Source organism: Hypanus sabinus, chromosome 11 (assembly GCF_030144855.1).
Source record: "Hypanus sabinus isolate sHypSab1 chromosome 11, sHypSab1.hap1, whole genome shotgun sequence".
Taxonomy (NCBI): domain Eukaryota; kingdom Metazoa; phylum Chordata; class Chondrichthyes; order Myliobatiformes; family Dasyatidae; genus Hypanus; species Hypanus sabinus.
This window is the reverse complement of record NC_082716.1, coordinates 87,479,910-87,501,445: the sequence shown is the minus strand read 5'-3', so window position 1 is coordinate 87,501,445 and position 21,536 is coordinate 87,479,910. Positions and strand designations below refer to the sequence as shown.

General features: G+C 42.1%; 1 protein-coding gene across 1 annotated transcript in view; it reads left to right on the top strand.

Annotated features, from left to right (window-relative positions):
• The window catches only part of si:ch211-267e7.3 (ADAMTS-like protein 2), a 196,333-nt gene that overhangs the window by 149,622 nt on the left and 25,175 nt on the right, over positions 1-21,536 (top strand). Inside the window, exons 13-15 of the mRNA XM_059983535.1 lie at positions 16,025-16,128; positions 18,967-19,093; positions 20,945-21,158. Of these exons, the coding sequence (XP_059839518.1) occupies positions 16,025-16,128; positions 18,967-19,093; positions 20,945-21,158 (445 nt within the window). The remainder of the gene's footprint in view (positions 1-16,024; positions 16,129-18,966; positions 19,094-20,944; positions 21,159-21,536) is intronic.

Here is a 21,536-nt window from a genome sequence, read left to right as displayed (position 1 = left end):
GCCCAATGTTTGCATTAATTTTGAAAGGACTAGAATATAAGAGTAAGAATGTAATGCTGTGGCTTAATAAAGCACTTGTCAGTCTGCATTGGAATATTGTAAACAGATTTGGGCCTTTAATTTCAGAAAAGATGTGCAGGCATTGGAGGAGCTCCAGAGGAGGTTGATGAGAATGATTTGGGGAATGAAAGTGTTAACTTAAGAAGAGTGCTTGATGACTCAGTACTTGCTGGAGTTTGGAAGAATGAGGGGGATCTCATTGAAACCTATTGAATATTGAAAGGCCTAGATAGAGCGGGTGTGGAGAGGATTTTTCTAGGACCAGAGGGGATATCCGCAGAATACAGGGACTTTCAGTTAGAACGGAGATGAGGAATTTCATTAGCCAGAGAGTGGTGAATATGTGGAATTTATTGCCACAGACGGCTGTGTTGGTCAAATCACAGAGTATACTTAAAGCCGAGGTTGATAGGTTCCGATGGATCAGGGCCTTATAGATTACAGGGAGAAAGCATGGGGTTGAGAGGGATAATAATAAACTGGTTATGATGGAACAGTGGAGGAGGCTTAATGGGCTGAATGGCCTACTTCTGCTCCTTTGTTTTATGGTTGTAATAAGTAACAGGAGTGGAGGAATGTGATTGCTCCCTGAGCCAGTGTACATATAATGGGCTGAATTGCCAGTTAGAACTGCTAGAAGGTTGATACAAACTTTCTAGGCAAACCATAGAAGGGGGGGAAAACACCGGTGCCATGTCAAGGGGTTGGTGAGAGTGAGCTCTGATAGTTGTGGTTTCAGCTGTGGTAAAGGCAGGTGGAGTGGAATGGGACTGGGGCCTCATATAGGCCATCGGGGGTGAAGGAGTTCAGGCCAATCTTGGTGTTCTCTCTTACTGTCGCACAGATTTCTTTATTTTTAATTTTAAGCGAGATGCTTCAGGGCATGATATTGTGATAGGAGCAGGATACTTAATTACAAAGTAAAGATGATATATGCTCAGGTTTACAAAGACAAGTACGTGGAACTGGAGAGTGAAATTTTTCTATCGCAAAACATCTTAATGTCATGAATATTTGCTAAGTAGCAGGATTGAAACCATGAGAAGGTTACAAATTATACCCATGTACAGGACTTTGCCTATTCATCTAGAGTAGTCTGAGGAGATCTTTTGGGGAAAGATGAATTGTTTTGCTTAGTTTAAGAGGTTAACTCTCCTTTTAAGTCATTAATAAGCGAAATAGAAAAGTCTGGAACTTTTCAATAGGCCTGACAGCTTCATCAGAGGGAGAAAAAACAGGTGTTTTAAGCAAATAAACCTAATTTTTAATTTTCAAATCTAAAAAAAATCAATTTCACTCCTTGATATTCCTTATTTCAGGCAATGCAAGATAAATAAATCTTTTTAAAAAAAATCCAATTCTTTGAATCTGATTCAATCCAGTGAACCTGCACCTTACGCATCTTAAACCAGTATAATTTTTCTGAGCTGAGCCCAGAACTGTGCATAAACTCCATGGGTGGTGGAACTAGGTCTTTGCATGGCTAGAACAACCTTCCTCCACTTTCCATTCTAGCCTCCAAATTATATAATTTCATTTAATTTGTTGTTGAATTAGATTTTGGATCTAACTACAACTTTTAAGTGATCGGCATTCATGAAAACCCCTGTAATTCTTTAGAATTCCAGAATTCCTGGTGTATGATCATGTCAAAAGATGCTGACATGTGCCTTTAGTTTGATGAGGGATATCTTCACATTTAATGATATTGTGAATTGTGTGGCATTTTGTCCATTTAATTTATTAATAAACTTGTAGAATTTAATACTTAATTTTATAACTATATTTTATGCTTCCACTTGCAGTATGCTACTAAGTTTTCATTATTTACTTATTGATTATACCACATAAGGAGACCATTCATACTTGAAGCAGCATCACGGCTACATTGCAGCAAATTCAATGTTCACAGGATAAACTTGAACAGATGGCTTCAAGAGTGGAATTGCTGACAGGAAGTTGGGTATACAGCCCTGTTATCTAAAGTAATGCAAATACTTAAGGTACTAGCACAGATCTTTGCAGGATAACATGAATCTTTTCCGGTTCCACTTTCTACAACTTAAATTTCTTCCACAGTACATTAATTTAGATATTTTTGATGTGATCTAGCAGATATAAATCCTTGCTAGCTCACTATAATCAGCTCAAACTTCTCATAATTACCAATCTTAACTATAGGTTCTAATTATTTCCCTTATTACAGATACTTAAATTGTTGGTTACAGCAGGAGTTAAAAAACAAGCTCTATAACTTGATTTTTCTCTCTCGCTTTTTTGTAATTTTCCACTCTTATGGCCCGCTTTGTAAATTGAGCGTACTTTGGCAGATGAGGACTAATGCAGGTTTAATTTCCTTTAAAATCTTGGGACAGATACCATTCAGAAATTTTTTTTCTTGCAACAACCTTTGAGTGTTCATTTGTTGACCCTGAGCTAGACCTCCAGCCTCTCATTAATCCATGACAATTTGAGCTGTGCTAACCTTCGTGGCCTCTTTGGTCCAGTTCATTGGAAGCCTCACTACGGTTGACAATCTGCTTTCTGGGGTCTTGGTAAAGGGAGGTGATTGGGTGTTCTGGGGAACAGCAGAAAGAGAGGGTGGGAAATAGTTGAGAAGGGGGAAGGATTGGCTGCTCAATATTCCAGGATACAGATGATGCAATGGTGCAAGCAAGGAAGGAGGGGGAGTTGTCTTCTTGATGAAAGATGATCTTTATAGAGAAGGTTCTTGGGAGTTATCCATTGAAGCCATATGGTGAAAAAGAAGTGGGGTGGCCACTCTGGATTATATTACACACATCCCAGAAGGACCAAATGTGCAAAGCAATAACAGCTGGTTGTAAACATAACAGGGTAGTAGTAGTGGCAGATTCTAACTGGGTCAGAATCTGGACTGGGTCATTTATTCTGCGAAAACCTTGGAGTGGAATTTGAGAAGTATGTCCAAGAAAACTTGATCAGTATCTTGAGGGACTTACTACAGGCAATGGGTCTTCCCCAGTGGAATTGGATAGAGCAAGTGCCTGTGGGTGAGTGCTTAAATCCAGTGACTATGATTCTTTTAGTTTTAAAATCATTATGGAGAGTGACGTGGTTGATTCAAGTTTAAGATCCTGAAATGGAGAAGAACAAAATTTGGAGCCCATTGGTACTGTCTCGCAGAGGTTGATTGTTTGCAGGGAAAGGAGTGCCTGGCAGAAAGGAGGCCTTTTAAAAGTGTGATGTCCAGGGATCATAGCCTGCATGTTCCTTTTAGGGTGGCTAGGGAGAGAGAATAGCTTCTCTTAAAGATCATCATGGCCATGTGTGTGGGTGAGATTTTAATGAACATTTCTCTTCAATTTTTACCTCAGATAAAATGACAGAAGTCAAGGAAATTAGGGGGATGAGTGTTGTTGTCTTGGAATACATGCAATTAGCAGTGAGGAGGTATTAGAGACCTTAAAGTACATTAAAGGTGGATAAATCCTCAGGGCCTGACTTTATAGGAAGCTAGAGAAGAAATTACAGAGGTCCTTGCAGTTAAGTTGCTTCATCACTGGTGACAGGTGTGATTCGGGAGGACTGGATGTTGTGCCATTGTTTAAAAAGGGCAGTAAAGCAAGCCAGAAAACTACAGACCCATGAGTCTGACATCAGTGATGAGTATATTGCTGGAGGGGATTACGAGGGACAGGTTCTGTCAACATTTGGAGAGATAGGATCTGGTTTGGGCCAATCACCGTTGCTTTGTGTGTGAAAAGTTGTATCTGATAAGCCTCTTGGGAGTTCTTTGTGGAGGTACCCAAGAGGATGAATGAGCGTAGGGCAGTGGATGTTGTCTATATGGAGTTTTAAGGCCTTTGATGTTCCCTTATGACAGATATAGTCTGGAAGGATAGAATTTAGAAAATCTACAGCACGTTACAGGCCCTTCGGCCCACAATGTTGTGCAGACCATGTAATCTACTCTAGAAGCTGCCTAGAATTACTCTACCACATAGCCCTCTATTTTTATAAGCATGTACCTATCTCTTAAAAGACCCTATTGTATCTGCTTCTACCTCCTTTGCTGGCAGTGCACTCCATGCACCCAGCACGCTTTGTGTGAAAAAACTTAACCTCTGACATCCCAGTTGTGCCTACTTCCAAGCACAAAACTATGCCCCCTCATGTTGACCATTTCAGCCCTGGGAAAAAGCCTCTGGCGATCCACACGATCAATGCCCCTCATCATCTTATACACCTAAAGATGGCGGATTGGATTCATAATGTGCTCAGTGGTAGGAAACTGTGGCTGATGGTTATAGTTTGTTCCTCAGACTGGAGGCCTGTGTTTAGTGGTGTGTCACAGGTGTTGGTGTAGGACCTTTTTATTTGTAATTAATGTGAATGGGGATAATACAAAAATAGGTGGTGTAGATCGTGTATAAGGTTATGAACGGGGGTGGGAGGGATGGTCTTGATCATCTGGGAGTGAGGGTTGAGAGTTACAAGATGGCTTTCAATCCAGATAACTGAGGTATTTCATTTTGGGAGATTAAAGCAGGGTTGGACTGATGGAGTGAATGGTAGGGTCCTGGGACAGGAGGAACAACTGAAAGTGGTATCACAGGTAGATGGGGTAGTAAAGGCATTTGGCATGCTGGCCTTCATCAAGTTAGGCTTTGAGTTGGGAAGTGTTAGATCATTTTGCCAAGATTGAGGGACACATCTGTTTTATTAGATGTGTAGGAAAGTGAATGGTCATGTACTTTGGTAGAAGGAATAATGGCATAGACTACAGTGCTGTGCAAAAGTCTTAGGCACATATATATTGCCTATAAAAAGTATTCACCTCCCCTTGGAAATCTGTTTTATTATTTTACAACATTGAATCAGTGGAATTATTTTGAGTGTTTTTGACACTGATCAGCAGAAAAAGACTTGCATATCAAGTGAAAAGAGATCTCTGCAAAGTGATCTAACTAAATTACAAATATACAACACAAAATAATTGATCATATAAGTATTCACTCCCTTTAACACAACACACCAAATCATCACTGGTGTGGCCAATTACTCCTAGAAGTCACATAATTAGTTAAGTGGAGATCTGTTTTTGGAGACCTCTGTACAGCAAGGTGTTTCAATTGATTGTAGTAAAAATACACCTGTATCTGGAAGGTCCAACTGTCTAGTCAGTATCCTGGCAAAAACAACACCATGAAGACAAAAGAACACTCTCTGAACAACTCCATGGAAAGGTTATTGAAAAGCACAAGTCAGGAGATAGATACAAAAATATTTCTAAGTCACTGAATATCATCAAGAAATGGAAAAAATATGGCACAGCTATAAATCGGCCTAAAGCAGACAGTCCTCAAAAACTGAGTGGCTGTTTGGGTTAGATTCACACAAATGCCAACCATACTGCCTGTCATAATATGTATATCAACCTTCTGAGGTCAACAGCTCTGGGTAATGACGTAGATTGTCCTGTCACTATCTCAAAAGGGTTTGACCTGGTCTTGTAGTTTGGAGTTGTTCTGAGGCACAGTGAGATCGTATAACCTTCACACAATACCTTGTCAGTCTTTTTTTTTTGAGAGATCTGCTCATTCGTTCCAGCTGTTCTGATGACTGGGCGATGTGGACAGGAAGACCATTCAATGTTCATTCTGCAGTGAAGTGTCCCCCTTGGTCAGAGACAATGCAACACGGCAGTCCCTATCGAGGGATGTAGTCCTTGATCACTCTTTTGTTCTATGTGTGGCAGTAGCTTTCCTTGCTTGAACAGCCTCCATACTGCCAAGAATCCTAGCAAATTGGACCTACCGAAATGAACCACTTCACACTGATCTGGGTTGAATTCCATCTAGCACTTATTCATTCCAATCCAATGTTGTTAACCTAATCTTCTGGCCACATTTGACTTCAGACCATCCATAAGGTCGACTTCAGTGGACCATCGCGTGACCCTTCACTGCACTCCTGTGTGGTTCAACCGCACTGTTCTCAAGTCTTTCTAACATTCAGGGATGTCGCTGACACCCTTCCCCAGTCTGTTGGTGTTGGGCTTTGTTAATATCTTCCTGGCATTCTAACTACCTGGTAGATTTTGCTCATCCTCTCCAATGTCAGTATTAACTTCACACATCAACTGTCTTGACTTGATGAGGTAACATAGTGGCCACTATTTGGGTGCCATCATATGGATGCCAATCATACATATTCTTCATATGCAGAAATTTAGACCAGGGTTTGAGGATTTTTAGGATATAGAACCTCTTTAGGCCATGTATCAAACTTCTCAGATTCTGCAGATTTGTGAGAAAACACTTGTTGTATTTCGTAGGATCACTTGCTTTGATGTTAATGGAGTCTGCCAGTCCTATTTTTTTTCATCATTGTCATCATCACTTGAACCAATTGAGGTTTCTGTTGTATCTATATCTTGTCCATTCTGCAATACTCTAAATTTGGTGCTGTTTTGGATTATTGTCTGATGTAGGGTGTGTATCACAATAGGGAGGATCAGTGACAAGACCGCCGTCTGAGGACCTTGCTGTGCTTCTCCACACTCAGTATCTGAGCTTTGTATCATTCACTTTGACTTGGTCACCCTTCTGTTTGTGTTTTCTCACTTGTTCAGTTAATATACTGACGTGCTCTTTCAATTCTTCGATCTCTTTATCATCTTGACTATGTAACTGAGCAAGTTCTCTGAGTTGTGATAACGCTGCCAACATACATCCAGTTTTCTTCTTTCCTTCAGGCGGTGTCTGGATCTTACCTCATGCCCTTTAAAATCATCTAGCAGTGACACAATTTGACACAACACTGATGGTATATCTCATTTTGATTTCTTCACTGGTCTTATCCAGTCAGATATTTAGTTTGGATAAGAACTCAAAGCCTTGGTCTTTTTACACTTAACAATTGGAGGTTCCATTTTCCCTTTTCCTGTAGTAGATTTTTTCACTAACTTGGCCGGAGCTATGATTCTCCTTCTGCTACATGTGTAGAGATAGAACGATTGTTCGCCTCCTTTGGGGATAAGTAGCTACAATTAATGGGAGCCTATAGCTTGAATGAGTAGATTGTACAACCGGAATGCATATGAACCATACGTAGCTAAATAGATTACACCAAATCATTAAATTATGCACATCTACTGTTTAATTTCACTTAAAACAGAGGAGAGAATTCCCAGGTTTTAACTTCTCTCAGAGTTCCTTTAAGTAGTGTATTGAGACAGGAACTAGGTGTTTCTCTAACAATTAGGAAAGTGAGGAGGCTGACCTTGCCTCCTGTTGAGTGTGCATGCCTGAACTTTTTCCTCATCTGGGGTCCTGCCTATCCTTAATCCTCGTAGCTATCCTGTTCATGATGCTAGGTTGTTAGATATGGAGATGTTTTCCAGAAGATTCCTTGGAAGCTAAGAATGAGGTGCATAATGTATAGTTGCAGCTGTTTTATTCTATGTGCAATATAGTATAGGTCAGATAGGGTCAGCCTGTATCAGCAAGCAAGGCTAGAAATAACACAGGAACTTGAACTCCTGCTTTACTTATATGCTGCAAATTGGTCTGAACCAATTTAGATAAGAGACCTATGAATAGATGCAGACTGAGTCTTTAGCTCTGCAAAGTATAGAACTGAATATCTTACAGACAAACAGGTGATTTAATAAACAAATAAACAAGTGTAAAGGAAGCTAAAAACATAATAAAACAACAGTCTGGATCCTAATCTATTAGAAGTTCCAATGCGGTTCTATAAATGTTGATATATGAATGTGTACAGTTTGGTCACCTGTTTATAGGAAAGGTGTTATCGCATGAGAGAGATTGCATAAAAGATTTACAAGGATGTTACCTGAACTTGAGCCTGAATTACAAGGGAAAGTTGTGTAGACGAGGATTTTATTCTCTGGAACGTGTGAGATTGAGGGATGAACCGATAGAGGTATGTAAGTTCGTGAGGGGCACAGGCACTGTGAAGTCTTTTTCCCAAGGAGGGGACACTAAAAACAAGAAGGTATAGGTTTAGGAGGTCTTTTTTTAAAAAAAAACAACTCTGGTTACACCACACTTAGAAGATTGTGTTCAATTCTGGTCTCCTAATTATAAGAAGGATGTAGAAGATTTGAGAGAGTACAGAGGAGATTTACCAGGATACTGTTTGGATACGGAGCATGTCTTATGAGGATAGCTTGAGCGAGCTCGGACTATTTTCTGTGGAGCGAAGGAAGATGAGAAGTGAATTGATAGAGGTGTGTAAGACGATAAGAGGCTTGGCTTGAGACATTTTCCCAGGGTGGAAATGCCTAATATGAGGGGGCATAATTTTAAGAGACTGGAGGAAGGTATATAACCATATAACAATCACAGCACGGAAACAGGCCATCTCGGCCCTCCTAGTCCGTGCTGAACTCTTAATCTCACCTAGTCCCACCTACCTGCACTCAGCCCATAACCCTCCACTCCTTTCCTGTCCATATACCTATCCAATTTTACCTTAAATGACACAACTGAACTGGCCTCTACTACTTCTACAGGAAGCTCATTCCACACAGCTATCACTCTCTGAGTAAAGAAATACCCCCTCGTGTTTCCCTTAAACTTCTGCCCCCTAACTCTCAAATCATGTCCTCTCGTTTGAATCTTCCCTACTCTCAATGGAAACAGCCTATTCACGTCAACTCTATCTATCCCTCTCAAAATTTTAAATACCTTGATCAAATCCCCCCTCAACCTTCTACGCTCCAATGAATAGAGACCTAACTTGTTCAACCTTTCTCTGTAACTTAGGTGCTGAAACCCAGGTAACATCCTAGTACAGGGGTCGGCAACGTTTACCACTGAAAGAGCCAATATGGACCCATTTCCCACAGAAAAGAAATCACTGGGAGCCACAAAACCCGTTTGACATTTAAAATGAAATAACACTGCATACAACGGATTTTTTTTGCCTTTATGCTATGTATAAACAAACTATAATGTGTTGCATTTATGAAATTGATGAACTCCTGCAGAGAAAACAAAATTACATTTCTGCATGCAACAAAAACATTTTGAACTCCGAAAAAAAGGCGTTGGGTTGAAGGTTACTCCATAGTTAGCCTACCTTGGATCGAAGAATTAAAAGAAAGCGCACACTGGCGGGTGTCAGGCATTGGCAGTGGTGATGTATATTAATAGCGATTAAAAAACGCATTGTAGCGGTGTGCTACACGCAGCGCTAAAATAAAGACACTGCAGTCAAGGTAACTTTATTTGAACTAAACAGCCTTGATTTAAAGCCTCCCTCAACCCGTCCCCGTGGGCGCGGATGCTCCCAAAGACACGTACTCACAAACCCCCGTAGGCTATCTCCCTTAGCCGGAACGGTGGCTAATTGTGAGCCGGTTCGGATGTGCCAGGAAATGGGGTCTCCACAACGTTTTTAGATTGTACAAGATCACCATAATCTTCAAATTTCAAATTACATTTCAAAAACTAACAAACCACGGGAAGCCGCAGCACAGAGATCAAAGAGCCGCGGGTTGCCGACCCCTGTCCTAGTAAATCGTCTCTGCTCTCTCTCTAATTTATTGATATCTTTCCTATAATTCGGTGACCAGGACTGTACACAATATTCTAAGTTTGGCCTTACCAATGCCTTGTACAATTTTAACATTACATCCCAACTTCTGTACTTTGATTTATAAAGGCCAGCGTTCCAAAAGCCTTCTTCACCACCCTATCTGCATGAGACTCCACCTTCAGGGAACTATGCGCTGTTATTCCTAGATTTCTCTGTTCCTCTGCATTCCTCAATGCCCTACCATTTACCCTGTATGTTCTATTTGGATTATTCCTGCCAAAATGTAGAACCTCACACTTCTCAGCATTAAACTCCATCTGCCAACGTTCAGCCCATTCTTCTAACTGGCATAAATCTCCCTGCAAGCTTTGAAAACCCACCTCATTATCCACAACACCTCCTACCTTAGTATCATCGGCATACTTACTAATCCAATTTACCACCCCATCATCCAGATCATTTATGTATATTACAAACAACATTGGGCCCAAAACAGATCCCTGAGGCACCCCGCTAGTCACCGGCCTCCATCCTGATAAACAATTATCCACCACTCTCTGGCATCTCCCATCTAGCCACTGTTGAATCCATTTTATTACTCCAGCATTAATACCTAACGACTGAACCTTCTTAACTAACCTTCCATGTGGACCTTTGTCAAAGGCTTTGCTGAAGTCCATATAGACTACATCCACTGCCTTACCCTCATCAACATTCCTCGTAACTTCTTCAAAAAATTCAATAAGGTTTGTCAAACATGACCTTCCACGCACAAATCCATGCTGGCTACTCCTAATCAGATCCTGTCTATCCAGATAATTATTAATACTATCTCTAAGAATACTTTCCATTAATTTACCCACCACTGATGTCAAACTGACAGGTCTATAATTGCTAGGCTTACTTCTAGAACCCTTTTTAAACAATGGAACCACATGAGCAATACGCCAATCCTCCGGCACAATCCCCGTTTCTAATGACATCTTAAAGATCTCCGTCAGAGCTCCTGCTTTCTCTACACAAACTTCCCTCAAGGTCCTGGGGAATATCCTGTCAGGACCCGGAGATTTATCCACTTTTAAATTTCTTAACAGCGCCAGTACTTCCTCCTCTTTAATTGTCATAGGTTCCATAACTTCCTTACTTGTTTCCCATACTTTATACAATTCAATATCCTTTTCCTTAGTGAATACTGAAGAGAAGAAATCGTTCAAAATCTCTCCCATCTCCCTCGGCTCCACACATAGCTGACCACTCTGATTCTCTAAGGGGCCAATTTTATCCCTCACTATCCTCTTGCTTTTAATATAACTGTAGAAACCTTTCGGATTTACTTTCACCTTATTTGCCAAACCAACCTCGTATCTTCTTTTAGCTTTTCTAATCTCTTTCTTAAGATTCCTTTTACATTCTTTATATTCCTCGAGCAATTCCTTTACTCCATGCTGCCTATATCTATTGTAGACATGCCTCTTTTTCTGAACCAAATTTCTACTGTCCCTTGAAAACCATGGTGCTTTCAAACCTTTAACCTTTCCTTTCAACCTACAGGTGTCAGGTGTATTTCTTCTTACACAGAGTGATGGATGCATGGAATGCACTGCCAGGAGTGGTGGCGGAGGCAGATATATTAAGGACATTTGAAAGACTTAGAAGGATGAAAGAAAAATGGAGGGTTATGCGAGAGGGAAGGGTTAGATTGATCTTGGAGTTTATTAAAGAGGTTGGCACAACATTGTGCTGTGCTGTTCTATGTTCCAAGTCTAACACAGAGGTTCTGTTAACTTGTTTTAACTGTGTAGGGTTATAAAAGCCCAATATAGCCCTGATTATTTTGCTTTTATATTAGATAACAAATCTGATTGGACCTGTTTTCTGTGTAAACCACACACAAAAAAGAGCTCATGTTTTCCCGCGTTACAGCTCAATTTCCCATGACGCCCTTCCAAATAGATGGGGAATTTTGAAAGAGCACTTCATGACAACGTTTGCCTTTGTGTGGGTGTCATTCCAGAGTTTGGTGATGTCATCTATAATACGTGCAGTTTGTGTTGCTGAATAACCAATAGAAATTGGATCAGAAGGTTATGACCTATGAACTATTTCATAGTTCAAACACAGTTGAATGAGAAGGTCGAGGACCATTTATGGAAGCTGTGATCTGTGAACAGATAGCAGGCGCTATCTGTGAAGACTGAAGTGCATACAAGGCTTTTAAATGAGGAAAAAAAACCACAATGACAATTTAAGAAATTGAACAATTTAGAAATTAACAACAGCAGATTGTAGTCTTTTTCACTCAGTGCTGGGACCCCAGTTGTTTACAATATATATTAATGATTTAGACGAGGGAATTAAATGCAGCATCTCCAAGTTTGCGGATGACACGAAGCTGGGCGGCGGTGTTAGCTGTGAGGAGGATGCTAAGAGGATGCAGGGTGACTTGGATAGGTTAGGTGAGTGGGCAAGTTCATGGCAGATGCAATTTAATGTGGATAAATGTGAGGTTATCCACTTTGGTTGCAAGAAGAAAGCAGATTATTATCTGAACGGTGGCCGATTAGGAAAAGTGGAGATGCAACGAGACCTGGGTGTCACCGTACACCAGTCATTGAAGGTGGGCATGCAGGTACAGCATGCGGTGAAAAAGGCAAATGGTATGTTGGCATTCATAGCAAAAGGATTTGAGTACAGGAGCAGGGAGGTTCTACTGCAGTTGTACAAGGCCTTGGTGAGACCGCACCTAGAATATTGTGTGCAGGTTTGGTCCCCTAATCTGAGGAAAGACATTCTTGCCATAGAGGGAGTACAGAGAAGGTTCAGCAGATTGATTCCTGGGATGGCAGGACTTTCATATGAAGAAAGACTGGATCAACTAGGCTTATACTCACTAGGATTTAGAAGATTGAGGGGGGGATCTTATTGAAATGTATAAAATTCTAAAAGGATTGGACAGGCTAGATGCAGGAAGATTGTTTACGATGTTGGGGAAGTCCAGAACGAGGGGTCACAGTTTAATGATAAAGGGGAAGCCTTTTAGAATTTTTAGAGATGAGGAAAAACTTCTTCACACAGAGAGTAGTGAATCTGTAGAATTCTCTGCCACAGGAAACAGTTGAGGCCGGTTCATTGGCTGTATTTAAGAGGAAGTTAGATATGGCTCTTGTGGCTAAAGAGATCGGGGGTATGGAGAGAAAGCAGGTACAGGGTTCTGAGTTGGATGATCAGCCACGATCATACTGAATGGCGGTGCAGGCTCGAAGGGCCGAATGGCCTACTCCTGCACCTATTTCTGTTTTTCTGTGTTTCACTTCTTTGTTTTTCTGTGCCCTTAATTGGCACTGTTCTTTGCATGTTATTGCACGCCATCCTTCACCTTCATGTTGTCCCTTTTCTCCTTTGACCACAGCTCTTTAGTTGGTGAAAAGATCTTCTGCTTTCAATGCATACTGGTATATTTTATTGAGTTAAATTCCTTTTTAAACACCTTCCAATGTTCGTTCATTGTCATATTCAGTCATAGCTTTGACCACCCTGTTGTCTGTCTCTGATTCAGGAGATAAAGTAAGCCTTGCCAAGTTGAAGAATCTAACTGTCTGCATGAAGTTATTTATTTGGAGATGTAGTGCTGAGTAGGCTCTCCGACCCTTCAAGGAATGCAACCCCTGAAAGCCCCAATTTAACCTAGTCATGGGACTATTTACAGTGATCAGTTAACCTCCCTGGTATGTCTGTAGACTGTGGGGGTGAGTAGTTTTAAGTCCCTTGGTATAAACATCACTGAAGATCTCACTGGACCATACATCCCAGGTGAGTGTCAAAAATAGCGCAACAGCGTTTCTTTCACTTCAGGCGACTGAAGAAGTTCGACATGAACCCCCAAATCCTCAAGACTTGCGACAGGAGCACCATTGAGAGCATCCTGACTGGCTGTATCACCACCTGGTACGGGAACTGCTGCAACCTTGACTGTTGGGCACTTCAGAGAGTGGTGCCGACAGCCTAGTGCATCTGTGGATGTGAACTTCCCTCCATTGAGGACATTTAAAGCAGCAAGTGCAGAAAGACGGCCTGGAAGATCATCGGGGACACCAGTCACCCCAACCATAAACTGTTTAAGCTGCTTCCATTTGGCAAGTGGTACCACAGCATAAAAGTCAGGACCAACAGGCTTATTTCAACAGGACAGCTTCTTTTATAAATGCACATGTCTGTGAAACGGTGACACCTTTCTCCCTTATTAGAGAGAGAGAGCCTGTAGTATATCGAATACTGGGTGAATGAGTAGTCTTTGGTGTACTGCAAGTCTGTCTTTGCTGTTGCTTTGCTGCACGCTTGAGTGTTCGGTGGTGGGTGCCGATGTGTTATTTGCTGGTGGGAGAGGTGGGATTGATGCTTGCTGCTGCTTACACGCGGGAGGGAGGGGAACTGGGGGGTCTTGGGGTTCTAACATTTAACTGTCATTCACTCTTTGGGGCTCTCCTCTGTTTTCATGGATGGTTACGAAGAAAAAGCATTTCACGATGTATATTGTTTACATTTCTCTGACATTAAATGTACCTTTGAATTGCAACGGAGACATAATGCAAAAAATTTTACTGCCTCACGTTGTGGGGTGTATGTAAGATTTAGATAAATTCTGAGTAACAGTAAAGCAGAGCACCCAGGGAAAACCCAAGCATTCCACGAGGAAGGCACACCTCGCCTCCTTACTGATGGCACTGGAAGTGAACTTTGAACTCTGAATCCCCAAGCTGTAATAATGTCGCGCTAACCACCTACTGTGGTGCCAAACCAAAAAGTTCTTTGCTTTTCAGAACTAACTTTAAATCGTTTACAGTTTGTGTAGTCCCCAATAAATGCTCCCTTGTTCTTCTTTTAAGTAGAGCATTAAATATCTTTTAGGTCATTTATCAGTCTCTATCTGAAGAAAAATAACCTAACAAAACACAGCCGGTAAGGTCAGCTTGTTACTGCAGTCTTTAAAGGAACTCGTTCTTTCGTGTGGTTTCTTTGATCCGAGCACATTTCACAGGCTGATACGTACGAAGGATATTAGCAGTGACCCTCAAACCTCTGTGTAGTTTGACCTCATTGCTAGCAACTCATGATGTTTGTTACCAGTCTCTTTTGGGGTGGGGGGGGGGGAGGCATAGATTTGTCTCATTGGTGATGCTCCTTGCTGTCTCACTCGTGCATTGGTCAGCCTTCCCACCCGCTCATGTTCCCAGAGTTGCCTGCTACTTGCTTCCAGGCTTTCTCTCTGTACCCCCCCACCTCTTCCCCCCCCACTGATCACTCTTCCTCCTGCTTCTGTCCCTCCATAGATCACTCTTTCTTTTCTCACTCCATTCCTCCCTCATCTCATTCCTCATGGATCATTCTTCCTCACAGCTTCATTCTCCTATAAGTCGCTCCCCATCGCCCTCTCCTGGTGATCACACTATCTTACTCTCTGTCCTCCTCGTAGTCTCATTCCCTCAGTAGCCACTCCACAGTGACCCTTATTGGTTCTTTGAAGATGAGATTAGTTTTGGGCTGAGTTCTCTACCTGTGCCTGTCTGACAATCTGCCAGGCTGGAATAACACTAGGGGTGACGTAGGAGAAGTGCTGGACAATTGCCAAGGATTTTAATTCAAAGAAAAGGCAGCTTCCCTGAGGAAAAGGGAATTTGAGGCTGTGGAGGAAGTAGCAAATAGCCAGTTGATCTCCTAGAATGGATGTGCAGCTACAAGGGGAGACAGTAATGTAGTTGAAACTCCCCTTGGAGCTGGGTGGAGGAATGTAATCGTTCATATCATTTCTTTTTTTCCATCCAGTACAAGGTTGCAATTTTGTTATTTTCAGTGCTTCATGGACCTGTGCCAGTTAGAAAGGTTAACAAATAGAGTGGTCAAAAAGCCCAGCCCACTCACCAGAAAAGCATTTTTCTCAGTCAGTTTGATTGTTGAGTTGTCACTGCAACCACATAGAAGGGTTACAGATGAACTGGGAGCCAGAGTAGGCTACCAGGTTCTTCAGGCCTGTGCTGTTGGATTCTCTTGGTGCTTGGTGAGGTGAAGAGGGAATGAGGCCTGACCTGGGCTGGTGTTTACCTATCACCTGGAGGTGACTAGTTAACTTAGGGCTGTGAGGAACTGCCTACCTGACCTACCATGTGACTACCTTCAGGGAACCTGGTCTGGGACATGGGTTAAGTCGCGCAATGACTGGAGTTAGAGTTTGAGAAGATGAGTAATTGAAAATTGCAATTAGCTCAAGTTTGTGAATTAAATGGCTAAAGGTTGTGATTACTAAAGGTTCATAAAACCTGATCTTTCATCCGTTTGTTTAGAAAGTTCCGCAGTTTTCCCTGGATTTTCTTCTCTGTGCTGTAATTAAATTCCACCCCTTGTTCTTTCCTTGTTGCAGCATTGAGTTTGAAGGTGGGGACATTGACCATGACATCAGTCTGGCTGACATGTACAGATGGAAGGTATCAGCGTACGCACCCTGCAGTTCCACATGTACCACAGGTGCCTTTGGAAACCCTACAGCCCTTCACTTATACAAGTACAGGGCATTTAATTGTTCAACCATTTGGAGGGTGGGATTTGGGGCTGATTAGGGTGGATATATGGATTATTACATTGTTATTGTGCAATGGACAGGCCACTTATCCCACAGCCAACCGATCAGGTCAAGAGGCAGTAGTCATGCCAAATCTAAGCATCAGCAGTGATGAAAATTAAAAAAAAAACCAACAGATACTGCAAATCTGAAATAAAGACAGAAATATTCAGCATGTTAGGCAGTATCAGTGTAAGGAGAAATGTGATTCATGTTTCAGGCCCAAGGCCTCTTGGCAGAACTATAAAAGAAAGATAGAAATTATTTTAAGTTGCAGAGGAGATGGCATGGAGGTTGAGGGATGGACGGGACAAAGGGAATATCTGTGATATGTCTGGCAAGCCAGGCTGTACCAATGGAGACTAGAGAAAATCTGCAGACGCTGGAAATCTGAGCAACACACACAAGATGCTGGAGGAACTTGGCAGGCCAGACAGCACCTATGGGGGGCTGGAGGGAAAGTACAGTCAATGTCCTGCTGAAGGGTTTTGGCCCGAAACGTTGACTGTACTTTTTTTCCATAGATGCTGCCTGGCCTGCTGAGTTCCAGAATTTTGTGTGTGTTATACCAATGGAGAGGCTGCTTTAATTCTCCATCCCACTCCGACTCCATCTTTTCACTATTTCAAGAAGCTCAAGAAACTGCAATTCATCTGCTGTCTGGGCACACGTCAGCCTTCTCAGCTCAATCTCAAATTCTCCAGTTTTGGTAAGCCACTGATCTGCTTATTTTTGCTGGAACTCGTCTATCTTTTGACTTTTGGCTTAAGTTTTTTCTCTCCTTTTCATAAGTATAGCCTGACCCAGGCATGTTCTGCACCACTGCCATCAAGAACAGATAGACAATGAAGACTAGTCACACACTGAGTGCCCCATGACTCAGCTGTCTTGGCGTCACCCTCTCAGAGCTGTTATGCTTGTCCTTTCCATCCCTCACAGCACTTCCTTTGCAGTTTAAAATCTAAATAGAGGACAGATAAACAGCTAACAGGCTCTAGCGATGTCTGGGACCCAGCATGGAGTGTTAACCGCATTCAGCTGAATGGATGATTTACCCCACTTCTTACGGAAATTCCCACCATCACAGTCTTCAATCTATTGGATTCACATTTTGTCTGGAAATAGTTGAAAGTACTGGATACTGCATAGTCTATAGGAGCAGACGACGTCCTTTTGCTCCAGAATTAGCTGTGCTTCTATGGTAGTAACATTGTTATTAATGTGGAAAACTGCCCAGCAGTGAGACAAATACCACCCAGTCCATCTGCTTGTAGTCACAACTGAGTAATGGAAAGTGTCACAAGCAGTGCTAACAAATACCATTAACTTTCAGGGCAGAGTCTGAGAAAGTAAAGATAAGATTCCTTCTTCGGTAACCTTCCTACTGGCCCCCTGCTAAGGTTCCAACCTAATGCCATCTCCTGATGTGTGCTGCCCTTCCACACATAATAATCTGGATCTCTAAAGTGTTGGTGGGTGTGATGAGGTGGCTGCAGAAAGACAACACTGAGTTCATTGTTCAGAAGCACCACATTTCCTGTTTTATTGTTGTTTGAATCGTAGATTGCCAACGCTGTAGTGAAAGGATTATTTGCATATTTATATTCAGCCATTTGGGATATTTAGATGACCCACAATACTTCAAAGAAATGAAGTACTTCAGAAATCCAGACAGTGGAAAATTATAGAATATGAAGTGACTAGTTTATAAGGAGTAAGCTCCCTCAAATGGGAATTGGATGATGTAATGTTTTAGTGATGCGATTCTGGGGGATATACAACCAATGCCTTGAAAACTCCCAAGCTCCAGGCAAGGTCCCAGATGATTGGAAGGTTGCTAGTTAAAAAGGCACTGTAGGCAGAAATCAAAGGGTTACAGGGTGGTTACTTTTATCTTTAGGCAAGTTATTGGAATAGATTGTAAGAGACTATAAATCATTAAATAGACAGGTTGAGATAAATTCAGGGGCAATTAGGACTAGTTAAGGGAAGGCAGTGTCTGACTCTTTGAGGAGGGAGTGAGAGTTGATGAGGATGGTGGCTTTGAGGTTGCCTCTGTAGATTTTAGCTAAACTCTGGACTTAACCCACTTGATAGGCTAGTCAAAAAATTAAAAACCCATTGGATAAGAGGGAGAGTGACTGGAATCAAAACTGATATAGTGGCAGGATGCAAAGATAATGGTGTTTTTGTGACAGGAAATCTTTAGCCATCTAGGTTCACAGCCCTTAGCCTAGAGTAAATATTAATAATTTAGAATTAAATCTAAAGGCATGAAGAAATTTGCAAATGATCCAAATATTGATGGGAAAGTCTACAGGAAAAAAAGTGTTTTTTCAGTTGAGCAGAAATATGGTAGATGCAGTTGATTTCAGAGACGTTTAGTATGTCTGAATATCAACCTTAAATATGATACTTAAATGCTTGTGTGTGCATACTTCGGGGGGGGGGGGGGGTGGGGAGAGAATGTGGGACATACTGTATTGGATGCCAGGGAAAATTGTTTGACCTTTTAAGAAATATTATCATGGGATCTCTGCTCACCTCAGAAGGCAGACAAAGTCTGGATTTACCACCATATTTGGGTGGTAGGGGGAAGGGGAAGTGTCAGTCGAGCTTTGATGATCAAGTCTCAAACCCATAAAAGTGACCCCTAGCTGATGTCAGAACAAAGTGTCTAAATGCAACTGATTTGAAGCTGATGGAGCGATGTTGAATGAACTGTAATCCTCTCCTCATTGCAGGGATTACCACTTCTTATGCTATGTGTGTCAGGTATGATGGAGTGGAGGTGGACGAATCTCACTGTGATGCTGTTACCAGGCCCGAGCCAACACACGAGTTTTGTTTAGGAAGGGAATGCCCTCCCAGGTAAGCGATCTGGGTAACTACTCAAATGCAGGTGGATGTTATTTTCCTGTGTGCTGTGGGATTGTCACACCAAATTTGGAGAAGAAGCTGACTCGGGGCCACTTCTGATGAGAGTCAGTCATGTTATTGAAGACCTGGATCAGGCCGTGCTTGCTTTCGGAAGACAGCTAGCTTCATGGATACAGAGGCGTGGAGAGGTACAGCACAGAAGCAACATCTTCGGCCCAGCAATTCTGCGATAAATGCTCCCATTTTACATTAATAATTTTCTAACCCATTTTATCCTCTCCACTAAAGTTGTTTTCCATCTTTTTGGGAAAAAAATGCAGACATTTGAATCATAGTGGGATTCAGGGTCTCTGCCTTTAGATTATTAGTCTAATTACCCAACCACTACACGTTGTCCTCACAGCTTGCATTGTTGCAGTTTTGATTTGGTGGGTACTCACTCTGAGCACCTTGAAAGCCATTGAATTTGGAGTTAAGTAGAATTGTTTCTTCCTACGAGGAGGATGAGAGCCCTTGTACTTTTCATTGTCGTTGAAAGAACCAAGTTAGGGTGAGGACTCCTTCTCAATCCAGACTTACCTACGTTCCTAGAGGCCTGTGATCTTGAAGACATTTGTTTGAAATTTGAATGGAAGCCAAATTTAGATCTTTGGGACAGAGGACCTAAGGTTGTTGGAACTAGTTCAGCATGAAAGAAACACCAGCTGAAAGCTTCACTAGCAAAGAGGTGAGGGGCAGCAAGCTGGTTTTCTTTACTCAAGTAACTAAAAATGTTCTTTTTGCACAGAGCTTTATATGGCCTATTATGGGCTATACTACTACGTTGACTCAGGCCTAGGGGGCTGGTATCGGGTATGGTTCATGGACCATGGTTTTTTTTTAAAGATTATTGGACCTTGATCATCTTCCTACCCGGACAATTTGGGCTAAGGTGCCCCTGACTTCCCTCCACTCCCCCTGCCCAACCCCTTCCTGCTTCATGAAAGGGAACAGTGGAGAGCAATGTGGAGATTAAATATGCAAGACTGATGTAATTTTGAAATTGGAGAGAGAGTCCGAGGTGGATTTGGGATAGTTGGTGTGCAAAAGTTAAAATTATTTTAATTGATGGGGTAATGCTGGCCTAATTGGGACAAGGTTGCAGAATGTGAATCCACAGTGATATTCCAGAGGGGATCGAAACCTTGGACATACTGCAGAGATGAATGGAAAGAAATGGTTTAGGAGAACCACTAATGGTGCCACACGGAGACTGCAGATGCTGCAGCCTGAAGCAAGAAAAACAAACCGCTGGAGGAACTCATCAGTTTGAGCAGCATCTCTGGAGGGGAATTCCACAGATGTCCCTCCAGCAGTTTGTTGGAACTGTTGATGCTTTCAACTGAGAACCTGGATCAGGACTGAGTGTCGAGTAGGGGCTCCCAACTATTTTTATGCCATGGACCAATACCATTAAGCAAGGGGCCCATGGATCCCAGGTTGGGAGCCCCTGGCACTTAGTGGTATAAAAAAGAGGGGTAGAGAAAGTCATTTTCGTGCCACCCTCTCCTTTTCATTAGCAGCTGCCTTTCCGCTCCACTGCTCAACTTGCTGAGTTTTTCCAGCAGTTTTTTATTCAGTAAGTGTTGGTGTAATGACATTGATTTGGCTGCCTGGGTTTTGATGAGCTATATAGCCATTATTTCCCTTTTTGAGTTTTTTGAAGCAGTTAAGGCCTTTCTTCCTTTCAAGTCTGTTCTGCCCATCAGTGAGTCTGAGATGTGCCTGCAGCACAACAATGCCTGACTGATTCCTGCAACAGCTGGTTTCACTCTGCCTCTCTTTGTTCCGGACATTATGCAGGTGGGAGACGAGCAGATGGAGTGAGTGTTCACGGACCTGCGGGGAAGGCTATCAGTTCAGGACAGTACGGTGCTGGAAGATGATTGCTCCTGGTTTTGACAGCTCAGTTTATGACGAGTTGTGTGAAGGTGCCGAGCTGACCAGGCCCGTGGAGCGTAAACTCTGCAAAAACAAGGGGTGTGGGCCCCAGTGGGAGGTGTCGGAATGGTCAGAGGTAATCTAGCTTTGGAACGTTATATGAAAAGCCTTTCACAATTTACCATTGTTTATGTCTCACATTAGTCTCTTCCCATACCTGTTCCTGTAATGCTATCAGGAGAGCCTTTGTGTTCTCTCATGTTTACTTTTCTTTTCATTAACTTTTATCTGCACTATAACTGACAGGTGGTGAGTTTCACATTCTTGCCATTCTTTGTACAAAGATGATCTTTCTGAATTTCTTGCAAGGCTTGCTGGCATGTAAACTATATTTACAGCCCCTAGTTCTGGTTGTACCTGTTCCCACAGATGAATTGTATCCTTTTGTTGGAAATAATTTGGAAGATGTGTAACTTGGGTGGTTGATGGTTGAGTTGTGGGGCGATCCTGGCAA